Source organism: Molothrus ater, chromosome 11 (genome assembly GCF_012460135.2).
Source record: "Molothrus ater isolate BHLD 08-10-18 breed brown headed cowbird chromosome 11, BPBGC_Mater_1.1, whole genome shotgun sequence".
Lineage (NCBI taxonomy): Eukaryota > Metazoa > Chordata > Aves > Passeriformes > Icteridae > Molothrus > Molothrus ater.
In genome coordinates, this window is record NC_050488.2 from 14,571,756 (window position 1) to 14,588,479 (window position 16,724).

The 16,724-nt window shown below is 48.1% G+C and overlaps 1 protein-coding gene across 1 annotated transcript in view; it reads right to left on the reverse strand.

Moving 5' to 3' along the window:
* The window catches only part of PRICKLE2 (prickle planar cell polarity protein 2), a 104,164-nt gene extending 88,027 nt beyond the window's left edge, over window positions 1–16,137 (reverse strand). Inside the window, 2 exon segments of the mRNA XM_036390952.1 lie at window positions 15,690–15,775; window positions 16,058–16,137. Coding sequence (XP_036246845.1) covers window positions 15,690–15,775; window positions 16,058–16,099 — 128 coding nt within the window. The 5' untranslated portion in view covers window positions 16,100–16,137.
* Between the last annotated feature and the right edge of the window lie 587 nt (window positions 16,138–16,724).

A 16,724-nucleotide genomic window follows, 5' to 3' on the forward strand; every position in this document is an offset into this window, starting at 1 on the left:
TGAGAATTGGGCTGCTACGTGGCTTTCTATTGTACGTAGATGTCTAAATCCCTAAGCCTGAAGTGAAATAATTTATAAGCTTCAGGTAAAAAAGATCTACTCCCAAATCCTCATCGCTTTTCAATCCTGGTCTCTAATATATTATACTCTGTCTGCATTTAATGTGCCCTTAAGGTGGGGATTAGGCAGACATTTGATTACATCCTTTATGTTTATGGCAATTCATTTCCAAACCTTTACAAACTTTAATTAAATGCTACATTTTTACCGCCTCATCCTGAATTGAGAGAGAACAGCAGAGAAAAATCTGTCCTCAAACAGAATTTACATTTCTAAAGCACCTTTTTCTGTGCAAGCACCTTAGGGCTACTGCATAAAATCATCCTGAGCTGCCTTAAGATGTATCAGTGCAGACATCAAAGCAGCTCTAATACCCAGCCTCACGCAGACCTGCACACAGCTGAGATCACTGTGTTTCCAAGCACGAAATAAAACAGTTCCTGCCAAAACCAACCATCGATCCCCTCAAGAGGTGGCCGTGGGGAAAGTGAGAGCAGCAGCCAAGCTCCAGCAGAAAAACCCAACCTTTGCCTTTGAGAAGGCTCACAGGAAGGGGCTTGGTAGCCAAAAGCATGGCAACTTCATTCAGTCCCACAGCCCCTTTTCTTGAGCATCTCTGTCCTCAAGAGGAGACGCTGCTGTGTTCCCATAAAGCTGAAGGGAAGCTGAGCATTCCCAGTGAGGAGATCTCAGCAAAGCTAGTCCTCCAAAACTGGGAATGACCAAATCCTCTCCAAAGGTAATCCTCCCTGGACTGTAACGACTTCCAGTGACTGAGAAATGTAATGCCATTCCCTTAAAATTTGGACTCTTCTCTTGGGTTGCAGTTGGGGTCACGCCATCGCTGGTCCAGTGAAAGGCCACACACCTGCATGCATCGTCTCTGTGGTCATTTTGCAGAGGGACACAACCCAAAATTTGTCTCTGCTCAGCATTTTGGACCAAAGACATTGGTTTTGAAGCCAAATTTTAATTACAGGTTGGAAACTGGGAATTTACAGGTTGGAAATTGGGAATTTGTCCTATTTTAAAGTCTGGGTGCAGCAGAAACCATCCTCAGAAGCTGCTGGATCAAAAGGACAGGAATCTTGTAAGATTGGTTGAGCTCTGAAGCTTTGCTCTTTGGGGCCAAGACAGAAGAAATGTTATCAAATTTTTATCAGTTAAGAAACTCAAGCCTGGCTTGAACACCACCACATCACTGCAGTCCATTGGAATAAATTCAAACTACTTAAGGAGAATACTAAAAAAGGTTTAGTTGAAAATCTCACAGGTTGGCTAGCATCAAGATCAAAGCTGCAGACACAGAAAACAATGAATCAGCAGCAAGATCCTTGTTTTCTACTTTCCTGCAGCTCTCTGCCCATCCTTTCAATGCCACATCCAGTGATGCTGTGCCTCACTTGCTGCCTCCCCATCCTACAGCATTCAGGGTGGCATGGTGACATGAGATCTCTGCAGCTATGGATGATGCCACCTGAGCTGGCAGGGCACTCCAGCTCCCTGTGCCACAGCCAGCTTCAAACTCTTTAAACAGCTTGGGGGAGATGGGATTTAAATCATTGATCACCCTTGCGTGTGCCCCCTGTGCTGGGCTGAAATTTCACTCCTTGGGTTACCATCACTGGAAGCACCACGCATGCACAGAGCGTCCCACTCTGCAAATTCACTCATTGCTCACTTCCAAACAGCTTCACTTTTCCTGGATCACACAAAGGCATTTCCCAGCAATAACCATGGTCAGGCCAAATTTTGGTCTTCCAGCTGCTGTTGTTGCCATCAAAGAGCATTAAGAAGATGTAAAGCTTTGTTTCATTTTGCCTAAAAAAATCCCACAAAGGCCAGACAAATTTTATTCAAGGACTGTTATCACAGGTCTTGCACTGATGACCACTTTCTTGGTCCCTGGGAAATTCATGACATGACTTTCCCAAGGTCAGGATTTCACTCCAAACTTGGAAGAGTTCAGGTCAAAAGGAAAGTTTCAGCAGTTGCTGCATGTGCTCCAAGGAGTGGCTGGAGCAGGGAGGCAGTGTTTAACAGCACTTGCAGCCCTGCAAAATTTTACAAGACACAACCCTCGCATTAGAGGATCCATTTCTTTCTTCATAAAATATATTGGGCCTTTCCACAAACTCCTTTTATTGGTCCATTTGGCTACTCACTCCTTTTATGAACTACTCAAGCTCCTGGATCATCTGGAAAAGCTGAGGGAGGTGGTGGAGCTGAACCACAATGATGTGCTAGCCATGGCTAACAACCCTGTCTGCTACCAGGGCTCGGGCACTGTGTGCCAGCACACAGGGCAGCTGGGTTTCATCCCCTGAAAGGAAGCATGCAGCATCTTTTTAACCCATTTCTTCTCACTGCCTACAAGATTTTGGAGTCCCAAAGTGGAGATAAATCCCCCAAACCCAGGTGCCTTTATGCCTTTCACTTCAGACCAAAATCTACTTGGCAGCAAACAAGCAGTTAAGACGGGGATTTCTTTTTTTAACCAGCCTCCTACATCTCTTCCATGGGGTCCTTTAATTGATCTAGTTAGAGAGCAAGCTTGCATGGAGGTCCACATGCTAACATAACAACATATTTTAATTGTGTATTTAAATAGTTTCATTTCTATTGACTCTGGCTAAGGTGAGTCATAAGGCTTGCTGGTCTCCAGCACAAGGCTGGATAATTCACGAGTGCAGCTTTTCAAGCTCTGCATTGCCACATCTCTGTTAACAACAACAAAACATTTCACAATCACTGTTTCCCAAGGAGACAAGTACCTGAGGCACTCTGTGTGCTAAGTCCAGTGCCTTGTGGAATGGTCAGCACAGAAAAAAAGACCAGCAAATCCTTACAAGAAAGGAAAAGCCAAGCAGTACAAGCAGATAAGTGCCCGGCTCTACAAACGTGCTCCTGCCCAAAAACCTGTAGCCAGAAGGGCAGAGCCAGGATCCTGTGCTCCAGGCTGGGGTGTTACAACTTGCTCTTGGTCCCAATCCCAGACCTGCAACAGTTCATTCCCAGCAGCGTTCTCCCAGTACTTCCCAGCCCACCAGCAGATGCAGAAGCATCTAACTGGTGGTGGCAGCACCATACTGCTCTCACAGCCCCAAAACAACCAGGAACCAATCCAGGAGCCACCATAATGGGACAAAATGCCCCATCCCAGACCCAGCTCCAGTGACACCTCCAGGAAAGCAATTATCCAGGCACAGTGATATAACAGCATCTTTATCCTAGTGAGAAGGTGCTTTGCAGCACGTGGGCCAGCTTGTATCCTTGAAATTACTCACATATGTCATGTCTGAGCTGTACCAAGCCCTTGTGAAATAACCAGCCAAGGACAAACGCTGCTTGTGACAATCCCATGGAGAGGTTGTTTTAAGCCATGTAACAAGGAGCTCTGCTGCCCTCCCAAATAGCAGGAGCTACTTTAAAAAAACCCTTACTATTGTAATCTTGGATTACTCCCTACCACCCAAATCCACTTCATCATAATTAACACCCATTATTATAAAGCCCCTCCAGCATTTCCATATTTCTCTGATCATTATATGCCACAGATTCTCTATAGAAAAATCCACCCAGCTGTGTATTTTGCATAAACTGGTTATCTTGAACCACATGCCCTCTCATTCTTGTTACCAGGCCCATATTTTATACAACAGCGTTGACACTTCCAGATTCTTGCAGGAGCCCTGCTTTGAGAGATTTAGATTAAGCCCAACGCAAGCAGCTCACTGGGGGAGACGGGAGGAAATCTGAATTCCTCTTGAATTAATTACTAAAATCTGAAAATTCAGCATGGCATTGTATGATTTTACCATGAAACACATCACCCAAAGCATGTCACAAAATCCAGCCACCCAGAATACCTCAACAGCATTACAATGCAGCCAAAAGCTGATCAAGGACTTGGCTTTGGAGTTCTTTATTCCCTCTTAAAAGAAAAACACAAGGTGCACTAAGAGTTAAACTAGAAAAACACCTTGGCAGTACCTTGGCAGTGTCTGAGTAATTAGCTAAAGGGAACAAAAATGAAAAAAGTCCATTTTTGTTGGGGAAAAAAAAAAATTATTAAAGAAGTGAGATGGCACCAATCTCTGTGATCATCTCTGGACCATGAAGCACACACCTCTGTACCTCCAGGATGGGGTCCCTCCCCAGCAAGCAAGTGCTTCATCTTCCAACTAACAACACCCCAGCCAGCATCCAGCCCTTCCACAGCATCCTTGGGGTTAGGGCTGCTTCCTGCTTCAGGCACAAACCTCAGTATTTTAAATTTCCTTACACAGATAACTCCTACAGTAAGGATAAAAACAATCTCAGGGACTTCCACGAGAGCCTCGCAACTCCACAAGCTTTAGTGCTGCTGGGAACGAGACCTCAGCACTACAAACTCCAGCACAGAACACCCAAGCCCCCAGATCTGCTGCTTTTATAGACAGAAGGACTCTTAATTCTGCCCCCTCCAATATTATCCATCTTTCAAGATCTTTCCTTTGCTCGGGCAGTTCCCAGCATCCTAGGCTGTCGCCAGCCTCTGTGCCTTCAAGAAGATGAAGATTGCAACCCTTCACTAGCCAGGGCCTCTTCATTTTCTCCTCTCAGCACACTTCAGTTCCCTCTGAAGCTCAGCATAACAGCAGGCAGAGCATTAATCAACACAACATGTGCTTCACCTAACTTCAGCAACCACTACGAATATTTAAGTTTTACATTATGTGCTGGGATTATTTTTATATATACGCCACCCTGTGTCTTTTTATATACACACTCACACCCCTGTATAAGCAAACACACACAGAGTATTTCATTTCTGCAAACTATAATTTAAGCACAGGGATTGTTTTCCCCTTCAGGCAGCTGGAGCAGCAGCCAAGTAGTGCAGCAGCGATGCCGAGTGCCCTCTGCTGTACATGCGACAAATGCTTCTTTGTTTAAAAATATTCTTTAAATACTTATAACTTTTCTTAGGAAAATATTTATTAATATTACATTTGATCATTTCGAACGCAACATGCAATAATGATGCCACCTGATTTCTCCTGTCACACTAAAAGATTCATGTCTCTTCCAAGTTACCTCAGCAGAAAGTAAATAAGTCTGGGCTGGAACTGCACAGGGTTCAATGTGAAAATGTTTTATTTATACACCTGAAAATGACAAAGGGAGATCAGAACAAACAATATAGCTTTATTATTCAGGCACTTATCAGATAGCCTTCACACTTCAGCAGATCACACATCTATTAGAGGTACAAGCTGAAACTGTCACGTGGCAATGTGAAATCATTTTTCTATTGTAAAGCAGCATTGTTCCTGCTACTGGAAGGAAAGATAATATTAAAACATATTCAAATATATGTATTTCAAACTGCTACACCTCGTAATAAATTATGCACTTGATATTAAAAATCCAAGCTACGCTGCACAAACCTGACTTTAGAATATTAACTTTTCTTGTCTTCTCATGTTCCAGTTCTTCTCACATCTGACATTTAAAGGGGCTGCACTTTAGACACATGGCCTTTATGGCACCAAATGCAGATAATAGGGCCCAGCCACAGCAATGTGATGAGTGCTCCCACTGACAGGTGAGAAGAGAAAGGGAATCAGCCTTGTCCCCATCCTGCTGCTACTTCTTCAAATGTGTAATTTCAAGCAGAAGTCTGACTTTGATAGAGTTGGGATTTTGCAAAAATAGGGATTAAATTATCTGCTAAGAGTCAGGGCAAGACAAGGGACACCAAGCCCAGCAGCATCTCTGCACAGGGCTCCACCTCCAAGGCAGATGGGTCAAAGAGCAGCCAGGTCCTTCTCCACAGAGCAAACCCTGCCATGACAAGCACCCGACAGCCTGGAGAGGTCAGAGCAGCACTGTCTGCTACATGAGCACCAAAACCCCGGTTACTGGCACCACGAGGTATTTTCTCCCTCTCTGTGTCACGCTCCCACAGAAGGAGACATCTTTTTTTAACCTGTCTCTGTGCAATACCTTGGCACTGCAAGCAGGGCCCATCTGCTCTGCAGAGCTCCGTGAGGACACCTCCACACTGCCCTTGGAGGGTGGGAGGAGGACAGGGGGGTCCAAGCACCCTTGGGTGCTGGCTTGAGATGCCCAAACCTCCAGGTGCTTTCACACAGCCACTCTGTCCCTGGCAGGTCAAAGAGCTGGTTGTCATCAGCACAATCACACCAGAACAACTGGTTCCTCATCCCTTCCAGTGACTCACTGCAAAACCTCTCAATTTCCAGCATTTGTATTCACTTCACAGCTTGGATTTCCTAGAGGAGGCACTACCCAGGAAAACAAGCCTCCTCTTACACCCTCCTGTAAATGTGTCCACATGAAGTTGATCAAAAATATTCCAGATTATTTTTTTAAACAAAATCTTTTACCAGCTTTTTTTCTGCCAACAAAATGCTGTGGTTTTTTATAACTTCTCATCTTGCTCTTCTAAGAGCATTCAGGGATTCTTGTCCTAGATTCCCTGTCTTGGTTGAAGGCCAAGCATCACTAGCTGAGCCAGAGGGAATATAAAAGTATCTTTCTAAGACGCTATAGAAAAGAAGAAGAATTGGACCCTGGGAGACAATTCGCTTTTATGCCTTGGGTATTTAAGGATCAAATGCACATTTGTGAGCTGACACCAGGTAAAGAGGTGGCTTTGAGACTTTATGGCATCTAAAGAAGCCTCTCAAAGCATCTTTTTACCAACTAGAGCAAAAGAGAAATCAAGGAGAAGTGACACAACCCCTGGTGTGGCTGCCAAGCCCCTGGGGACAACAGGGCTCATGGGCCACTCCTGGTGACACCGGGGCACTTGCAACCACTGCTACTCTTGCAAAGCAAACAGATGAAGGCAGGAGAACAGGAACCACCCAAGACATGCTGAGAAGGTTTCCTATGGTTACTGCTGCCATGGAAATATGTTTTTTTGTTGGCTTGATCTAAATAATCTCTGGCTCCCTGGCTGCAGTATGCTTCCTGCAAGGTTGGGCTGGATCCCTAGACCTTCACCTTGCTGCTGGAATGTGAATGCACTGAGCAGTGGCCACCTTCAAGCTGGTCCAGGAGCATCTCAAACCTGAACTGCTTGAGCGCTCCTCTGGACTCCCTGAAGCCTGTGACTTGGTTTCAAAGAGAAGAGGAGGAAAGAAAGTGGAGGGAGGGGAAAAGACATCCTTTACTAATTGCTCACAGCTGTGTCCGAGCAGCTCCCACTTCAGCTGCCAGGAGCTGCAGGCTCGTGCTCTCCCCAACAGGCTCCAGAGCAACAGAAACCCCTCAGAGGGAGAGGGACTCTCCATCCATCCTCTGAGCTCTGCATAGGGATTTCAATAATTACACTTACACACTCCCCTTATCAGCAAGAGCAGCCATTATGTTTTTTATCACCGCAGCGGCAGCATCCACACAAGGGCAATGGATAGGGGATGAAACGTTTGCTGCAATGGCTCAGTACAAAGTGTCTCGCTCTGCAGTGAGAATAGTAATTGTCTCGCTGAGCTCTCCAAGTGATAAGCCCTGGTATCAGGGTCCTGTGAAGAGTGGAGACACACGTGGGAAGACACAGCCTCTCCAGCAGCAGAGAGGAGCACCCTGAGTTTTCTGTACACCTCTTGACCCAAGCACTGGGGAACTCAGAAAGGTTCTGGCCATTGGGACTGCACTGATGCATGTCTGGGGTCTGCAAGCATGAGAAAAATGTTCTTTACAGCCACGCTCATGAGATTTACCCTGAAATTAGTTTTCCTCACATCAGACAATTCTGCTAATGTTACAAATTCCTTCAACATTAGATAGCGACCGCAGAGATGCTACAAGCACAGGAAGGGTCCGGCTTTCCACCACCACTGCTGGGAGATTATTCATTGGAGAAAAAAGCAAATAGCCAAATGAGCACCACAAATTGCAAAGCCAGCTGCCAAAGGTCTCAGCTGATACTATCGGCCATCCTTAAACTCGGTGATAGACTTACGAGCCAGACAATGAAAACGCAATTCATTATTTGAAGAGTGACTCACTGGTGTAATAAGGATGGATTACTGGGCGGGGGGGAATGAGGTGGGGAGAATGTCTTTGAAAAAGGCTAAAAGACTGAAGATTGACTTTTTAAAGGCAAACAGAAAAAGAACAAAAACAAAGAAAAACTCTTGAAAACACTGAACAGACTCTCAACAGCCGAGAGCAACAAAGAGGAGGGCAGCGCTCCGTGGGCGTCAGCCAAAAGCTGCGCCCGGCCCCTCCAGCGGGAATCCCGGCTTCCAGCCTTTATCCCACCAAAGCGCTGGCTGGCAGCTTTTTCTTCCACGCCACAGCACGCTGGTGACAAAGGCCTGTTGCAAACCCTCTAATAAGGCAGTAGGAGCTTTCCTGCCGGCCCGACCCAGGCCACACGCAGCACGGCACGGCCGCGCTCCAGCGGGACGCAGCCCGGGGCAGCGCGGGTCTGAGCGGCCGGAGGGACAGCTCGGGAAGGGCGTGAGGGTGGCGACAGCGGGGGTGACAGCTCAGCTTTGCATGTCACGGGACCAGTGCAACTCTTCATCTCCCACCTCCTCCCTCTCATCAGCTCAGCAGAGGCTTCAACAAGTGATTTAACCCATTTCCCTGGGCTTGGGTGGATGCACAGGGAGCTCAGGACCTTACACATCCAGCGGCACTGGGCTATAAAATCATTCACCATGTCCCACTAATTCACAGCTTCCAAATCCAAAGCTGTCTGCTTCTAGGAGATCCCAGTGCTAGCCAATCCATCCTGCTTCCAGGTTTTGTGGGTCTTTTCCTGGGCAAATCCATCTCAAAAGGCTCCATGAGGGAACTGTGCTTTGCCAGTGTCCGGCAGCACAGCCCCGTGGCTGAGGCGCCAGCAAAATATTCACTGGCCAAATTCTGCCCTTGGGATGGCAAACCCCACTGGCTCATGCCAGGCAGGCAAACTTCTACTTTTTGCATACCAAGAAGCAATTGTAGTTATTAAAAACAAAAATAGTGCAAAAAAAAAAAATCCTGACCAAATTTTAAAATTATTTGTTTAGAAGTAAAATACCATACAAACTCAGAATTCAGTGTGTCTGCTCTACCGACAGCTATCCATCATCACTGTAATTCACAATCACACCAGATACAGAATAAACCCCACAAAATCAGCCCAAATCCCGCAACAGCTTATAAGTGTTTTTTCACACCATTCATAAAAATAGAATTGCACATGGCCACTTCAAAACAGACAGAAAATCTACCCACACTGCCCGTTCCCTAGGAGAAATTCTGCTTTTCTTGCTTTTGCCAGCAGCTCAGTGGCAATGGAGCCAGGCAGAGCAGCTCCAGTGAGAGCAGCTGCAGAGCAGGGCTCTGTGCTCAGCTGAAATTCAATCAACAAGTGTCCAAACTGCTTTTGAGTTCTTGCAATACAATCCCGAGTGGCTTGTAAAGGACTTCAAACAGGCTCCCTGGGCTTGCCCGGAAACAAATACATACCTCACCTGCTCTTTTGTACATTGCATACAAAAAATTAAAGAATTTATTTTAGGCTTTTTGCCAGGGACAACACTGCCTCTGACACTGTAATGCTCTGGTAATGTGGATACTGTGTCTCCCAGCCAACACAAACAGGATACCTTATCAGTCTTGGCTGTCTTAAGTGCTGTTTCAAGTGCTGTTTCAGCAGCAGGGCACAAAGAAATGGAACCCACAAGTCAGAAAAAATTGTTGAGAGTTCCTTAAATGTAACTGTGCACTCAATATTTAAGAAAAGAATTGTCCCAGGGCAGGGCAAAGCTGATACCTACACCACAATCCACCCAAACCCCCATGGCAATGGCCCGGACACCCCTTGGTAGAGATGCTGTTGGAACAGTGGGAGCAGCATGAGCCATCACTCATTATCCCTGCTCTCCCTACTACCATGGGGGTGAAAAGCCCCCCAAAAAGTAGACCTGATTTTCCAAACACTTACACAAGTGTTTAATCTTGCAGGTGTAAAAAAATAGGACAGCTGAAGTCATGGATGCTAAGCCAAGTGCACAGTGCAGCATCCCCCTGAGCTGAGCTCCAGTGCCCACAGCCACCCACACCAAACCAGCCTGGGCACAGGGGCTGAAGGGCACTGACTGCCACTGAAGAACCTGGCAGGGAGTGGCTTCTCCTTTCTGAACCTGTGACCAAATAAGCACACAAAAAATAAATTAAAAACAAGCTAATGGTACCAACCGCTTTGTGAAAGGCTTTAAAATCAGCAAACAAAACCAGCCTTTGAATTTTTTTGCACTCCCTCTGCCAGGGTGACAGTATCTTTGGGAAGCAGGTGACTCCTGCCCACCCCCTAGGGACAGGCACAGGTCCCCTAGGGACAGCAGCAGCCTTAGCCCTCTGCAGTCCCTTGGGGACTCACCTCAGGAGTGTTTGATGGATCTGCACTGGGCTAGACCTGCACTGGCTGAATTTTGCCCATTTCAGCAGGTTCCCAACTGCAAAATGAATTTTCTAAAACCTTCCAGGCTAGCACAATTCACCATGGCAGTGATAGGAACATCAGACTATTCAAGATAAGGCATTGCTATTCTCACATCTCCAAATCCTTTCCAATAAACACGCAAGGAAGTGCGGAATATCTGAATCCTAAAGAAGGGAGGCACAAAGCCTGTTATTCATGCCAGGGAAAAGCTGGGAGTGTGTGTGTGCAAGAGACATAACCTATGAGAAATGCTGAAAACATATGGAAGCAATAATCTGTACTTTTTTTTTTTTTTGGAAGTAGAAACAAATGCTTCAGAATTCGGTGTTATTCGTTCATGTGCTGCGTTACAAATATTATTGTTTCTGCTCTCTGGATGAGGAACTAGGCAGCAAACTGGAGACCCAAAGGCACCCAGGGATGAGCTTGCTGGGGTGTACCTCCTATGGGCAGGATCAGAGCCCTAGGCATGCAGACAAAGGCTGCAAACACACAGAATTTCTCGCTCATTTCAAACACACAGATTGCTGCTCTTGTGCACAGCAATCTCCAGAGCACTGGGCACTAAACAAACAAACCTACAAAACAAAACAAACATCCACTGCCACAAGCAACTCCCTGCCTACAGTCAACAAGGCAGAGAAGGGAGTTGCAAAGCAATTTGTGCATCATCACCCAACATCATCAAACATCACAGGGCGTCTGGTCCACTACCCCATTTCAGGTCACAGTCTCATGACATGCATCTCTTTTCCTTGTCCAGAGGTTTCTGTGATCCAGCGGTCAATCACAACCCCTTGGGCTGATCACCTGGGATCTCCAGGCAGCTCTCTCCTGAGAAGATGAGAAGTTTGTCTTTGCAGACACTCCCTGATCCAAAAAGGCCGGATGAGATCAGACTTCAGCAGGACTAACTGCAGTAGATTACAGCAAGATGCTGAGTTATGGAAATAAATAAACAAATGCTCAAAACAACTGTATGCAGCAAAATTTGTTAATAAGGAATATTACTGAATACTACATCAGGTCACATAAATTTGCCCTGAAAGGCAAGGGCCAGGCACTGTGTGCTGCACAAACACACAGCACTGATATTAAGAGCACAATGTGTGACAGCAATGCATGAAGAGAAGCAGATCTCTTCCTCAGCAAAATGTGATTCCAAAGGACAAAGATTGTGTGACGTATGCAAGGAAAAAGATGCTCCAAGAAAAGATGTAAGACATAATCTCACACTGAAACTAAAACCCTGGCAAACCAGTCTTTGTCTTCATGTCATGTTTATTACTGCTTTTCAAATTCTTCTGCAAACCAGAAGAATAACTATGGCAACAAAGACTTCTCCAAAGGTTTTCAGACTCTATTTTTAAAATTGTCTTCTCTGTCACAGCATCCAAATTCCTTCCCTCAGAAACCAGCCGTATGCCACTGCCTCTGCAGGCTTTGCAAACCAGGTGGCACATCCCCCTTCCTCACACCAAAGCTCAAACACCATCCTGAGACCTGCGTGTCCTGCTTCTATCTTTTTAGTTGGTGGGTTTGGAGAAGGCAGGGAGCAGGGAACAGCAAGGTCTGCTGAACTGCAAGAGTATTTTGGCTTTCTCTAGGAGCAAACAAACCATGGCTCCGTGTGCTAAACACATGCCAATCTCCCAACACGAAGGATCAGCTATTTTAACGGAGGTACTAAGGCTGTAATTTTACTTCACCCGGAGTAAATCTGAAATTAGTTCTTCACAGTAAGCTTAACAGCAGCAAAAGCGAACCATTTGTCACCTTTAAGGTTTGCATATTCACACTAATTGCACCGGCACTAGGTTATAAATTCCCTTCCTTGCTCCTGGACCACCTCCCTCGAAGGCTTTTCTCTGCAAGACATTATGCAAAAGACACTGCTAATGGCTATTCATTCACCAAACTCCAGTGACAGCTTTATTTAATGCCAAAGCTTGTTAACAAGCTGAATGGCACACAGTTTAATGTAATGCAGATCTGATTAGAAAACAGCAACCGGGCTCCTAAGGAGTTCAATTTTTATTGAATTTGATTTCCCTTTTTCCACGCAAAGCCACCTTTATTAATGAGGATTTGGTTACCTACACGCCATTTCCATTTTCTAGACTGGAGCCCACACAAATGAACTCAGTCCTTTGGCACTTTGCTGACAACCCACCACAGTAGAAAGTGATGAGACGAGAGGAAGGAGTCATTTTTCTGCTCAGCCCATGAGAAATTCAGGATTTTACTGGTTATAGTTTGATAGCTGTGTCTTCATGGACTTTGCCCCCAAACCTTCTGAGAAAAACCACTTACTTTTTCCTCTTTAGGGCTAAATGATTTAAAGCTATAAATTGAATTTCTGCCTCACAACGAGAGGCAGAGATCTGTGGCGTGCAGAAGAGAGCTCTTTGATGGAGTAAGATGTAGGCTCTAGCTGGATTGAGGTGTTTTCAATTCCTTGCTTCCACCACATTAGCATTAAATAAACTGACACTGCTACAGGATAATTCACCTACGACCTTAAATGTGGGATTATAATTTCAGAGCAATATTACGAAGATTCTAAAACAAACTTCAAAAACCAGGGACGTTTTTTAATTCTTTAACAATCCCCTTTCATCTTCTTTTTGCACATCACCTGCAGTAGAGAGAAGGCTTATTCTGAAAACAGTTCTGCAGAATATAAATTATTTTCAAGAGGTTTCCCTGTCTCGGGAAGCATGCCTGTGCTTCCAGGAATGATAAATTCAGCAAACGCTCAGAGCCATCTCTGAGAAAAGTGGCTGTTAAGGCAACATAGGAACACAGGAATCTTCCTCTTCTAACAAAGCAATCTGCTTGCTTGAGGTAGTGCCTGCACAGATCACACCTAAAATCACAGGTAAGTAGAAAATACACAGTCCAGCATAATTAGGTATAGACAATGCCTGCCTCAGCAATGGCTTCAGTGTCTGCAAGTTTATAAATTCTGTCTCCCTAAAGTGTTATCACCACTCTGCATCTTTGAAGCAAAAACACCCCATTTACATTTATCAGCAAAACTCTGCTGTCAAAGGATTATAAAAAGCCTTACAAATCTCTACAGGTCAACTGATCTGGATTTATACCCCTAATGTGAGGATCTCCTTGCAAAACCTTGTTTTCTTGTTTTCTTTCAGTCTCATTCTGCACGCTCAGGTGAGCAGCCCCACCAGTCAGTGACTGCAACATCTCCTGCACAGAGGGCACAGGCTCCTCAGCATGTTATCAACCTACAAACTATTGGGAATAATTTGTCTGCTTACCTATTCCTGGCATTAATAGACCACTGCCTAGTGAAAAATGAACGAATTTCCTCTCTATTGTGTTCTGGCAAATAGACTGCTTTATTTGGTTTAATTGTGTAATTACTCTTACATCAAGGCAATTAAATGGGAATGTCTGCAGGAGGGCTCTCAGCTAATCGAGTCCTGGTGTAAGGAAACTTGGAGTAAGGTCTAACCTGCTCAGTGGGATGCAAACCCTAGAGCACAAAGGCTGCAATGCCTCTGGGAGCTGACCCCACCCATACCCAAAGGGTCCCCATCCTTCTCCTGCCCCAAGGGACATAAGCACTTCTCTCCTGAGAAAAAGCTGCTGGAAAAATCCACACTGTTTTAGCAAAATCCTCTCCCAGGTTTGGGGGTCCTCAGCAAAGGAGATGGCTATGGGTAGTCCTGGCAGGGTGGAGGCTCCTCCTGCACATGGGGTTTGGCAGGATCTGGCCTAGAGGCACAGTGTGCCAATGCGGAGGGCACAGTCTGAAAAGAGCTGCAACATCCCTCTCATCTGACACTCCCCAGGCAGCTGTGTGCCCCTTCTGCTGGGCCTTTTGGCCTCTGGTGGGATCCTATCAAAATTCACTTAATCCTTCAAAAGCTACTGTACAGTTGTACTCTCTGACATTATGAAACGTGAAGCGCAGCACCTCAAAAGTCCTTGGGGCAGGGTAGAAATAGAAACATGAAGCACAGCACCTCAAAAGTCCTTGGAGCAGGGGAGAAATACTGTTGGTGACCACGGCTTTTCTTCTTATCCTGCATTTGAAAGTTCTCCTTGGCACTTTTAAGTATTACAAAGTGGCTCTGCAGGGACACGAGGAAATCCGTGACAGCCCGAGGACCAGGGCAAGCCCCACCTGCTGCTGTGCATCCCTCAGGGCAGGCCTCAGCCTATGGAACCCGTCCCACCACACCCTGGGGCAAATGCCAAAGGGAACAATGATTTGCAAGGCTAAACGTTAAGATACAATTCAACAGGAATATATCAATCCCCATCCTTGCTCTGAATCCAAGCTTTAATCTGGTGAGACACAGCTCTGAGAGAAGTAGGGCAGAAGCTGGGAGGAACGCCAAGCACAGCAGATGCTGGAGAAAAGGGTATACCCTGAAAAATAAGGTTAAAAGGTCGCCAAGGGCTCCCTGGCCTACTAAGACTATGTAGAGCTCCCAGGGCCCACAGCCCAGATTTAATATCACCGAGTCCCAGATCGCACATCAGCAGGAACTCATTTCGAGACAGCAGAACATGGGGAGGGGGAGAAGGGGCTGACCCAGGAGAAGGCCAGGGCTTGCTGTGCTTATCAGGCACCGGCACTGTCAGGTTTGTAAAGAGACAGAAATACCATCTTTGTAAAGACAACAGAAATAACCAAAAATACTATTTTTGCCGGAGTTTCACGCAGCGGTTTGGTGCAGACCGCAAGAACCCCTTCAGCCCCATTTTTCCCTTCCCACCCCACCCCACCCCACCCAGGTTGTCCCTGACAGGGCGGCTTCAGCCCCCGGCATGACCCGGAGCAGCAGGACGAGCTCCTGACCGCACTGGGGAAGCTGCGAGTCGGTAATCGCCAAACCAGTTACCCCAGTCCCGCATCTGGATCCTGCTGCGCCCCGCACCGGCGGCGGCCACGGGCATACCTGTGTGGGGGTGGCCCACCCGTGTCCCCAAAACCCCCACCGTGGGTGGGCAACGCGCTTCGGACTAACACAAGCCCTCCCAGAATAGCCACACCTGCACCCCGGATGCGCTCGGAACCAGGAGGGCGCCGCGAAGGGAGAGCCGCGACGGGACCCGGCGTGGGGGGACGGGGGCGATGGGCCGGGGAAAATCGGGGGTCGGGCCGGGGAAAATCGGGGGTCTGGCCGGGCCTTACCTCCACTTGTGCAGGGCGAAGCCCGGGCACTGGTCCCCGCAGGTGTTGCAGGGCTGGCCCCGCTCCGGCTCCCCCGACGCCGTCAGCTGCAAGGAACAGCAGAGTCAGCGGCGGCTGCGGGACGAGGGCGACGGGAACGGGCACCGGAGGGATCGGGAAGGGGCACGCCCGGGGGAAAGGCACCCGCACGGCTGGAAGAGGGCAGGGGAAGGGCTGGAGCGGGGATGCACCATCCCAAGCAAGCGGCACATGAGGGCGGCGGGGACCCGCCGGGCGCCGGGGCGCAGCCGGAGCGGGCGGCGGGACAGAGCCACAGGTGGGAGCGGAGCGGGGCGGGGAACGAGGGGCGAGGGACCCCTGGCACTCACCGAGCGGCTAGAGAGCCGCTTGCGGGAGCCGCGGCCGAACATGGCAGCGCTCCCGGCGCGGAGCCCGGCGCAGCCCTGCCCGAGTGCGCGGCAGCAGCGGCCGCCCCGTCCGGGCCCGTCCCGCCCCCCCGGCGGCCGCCCCTCGGCCGCGCTCCCGCCCCTCACCCGCCCCTCAGCCCGGCAGGCACCGCCCCGGCACGGACCGGCTCCCCCGCCCCGCTGCCGTCGCTCCCCTCAGGGTTAACCGCGCTCCCCGGGCCCTGCCGGCCCTGGCCGCCCTCGGAGAACCGCGCTCGGCCGGGTGTGCAGTGGGCAGCGCGATGTCCTCGTTGGGCTCCAGAGCTGGGTGGCGATAAAGAAGCTCAGCTCCCCAAGGGCAGAGCTGGGGCTCGGCAGGGCGCACGCTGAGGTTACCTGCGCTGTGCAGGGGATTTCACTGGCCCAGGCACGGAGCGATCATCCCGGATTCCTGCCGGGGATCCCCTCCTCAAGGAGGAAAGGTTTAGCCCACAAACACGAGCAGGGTGCAGGAGAAACACTGTCATAGGAAATATGTTTGCGGCCTGAGATGCTGGAGTGGGACGCAAAGCACCTGTTACAGCCCCGAGCTCACGGTGCTACCGGAGCTACGTGTGGGCCAGCAGGGCTGTGATCCTGGGATCCAGGG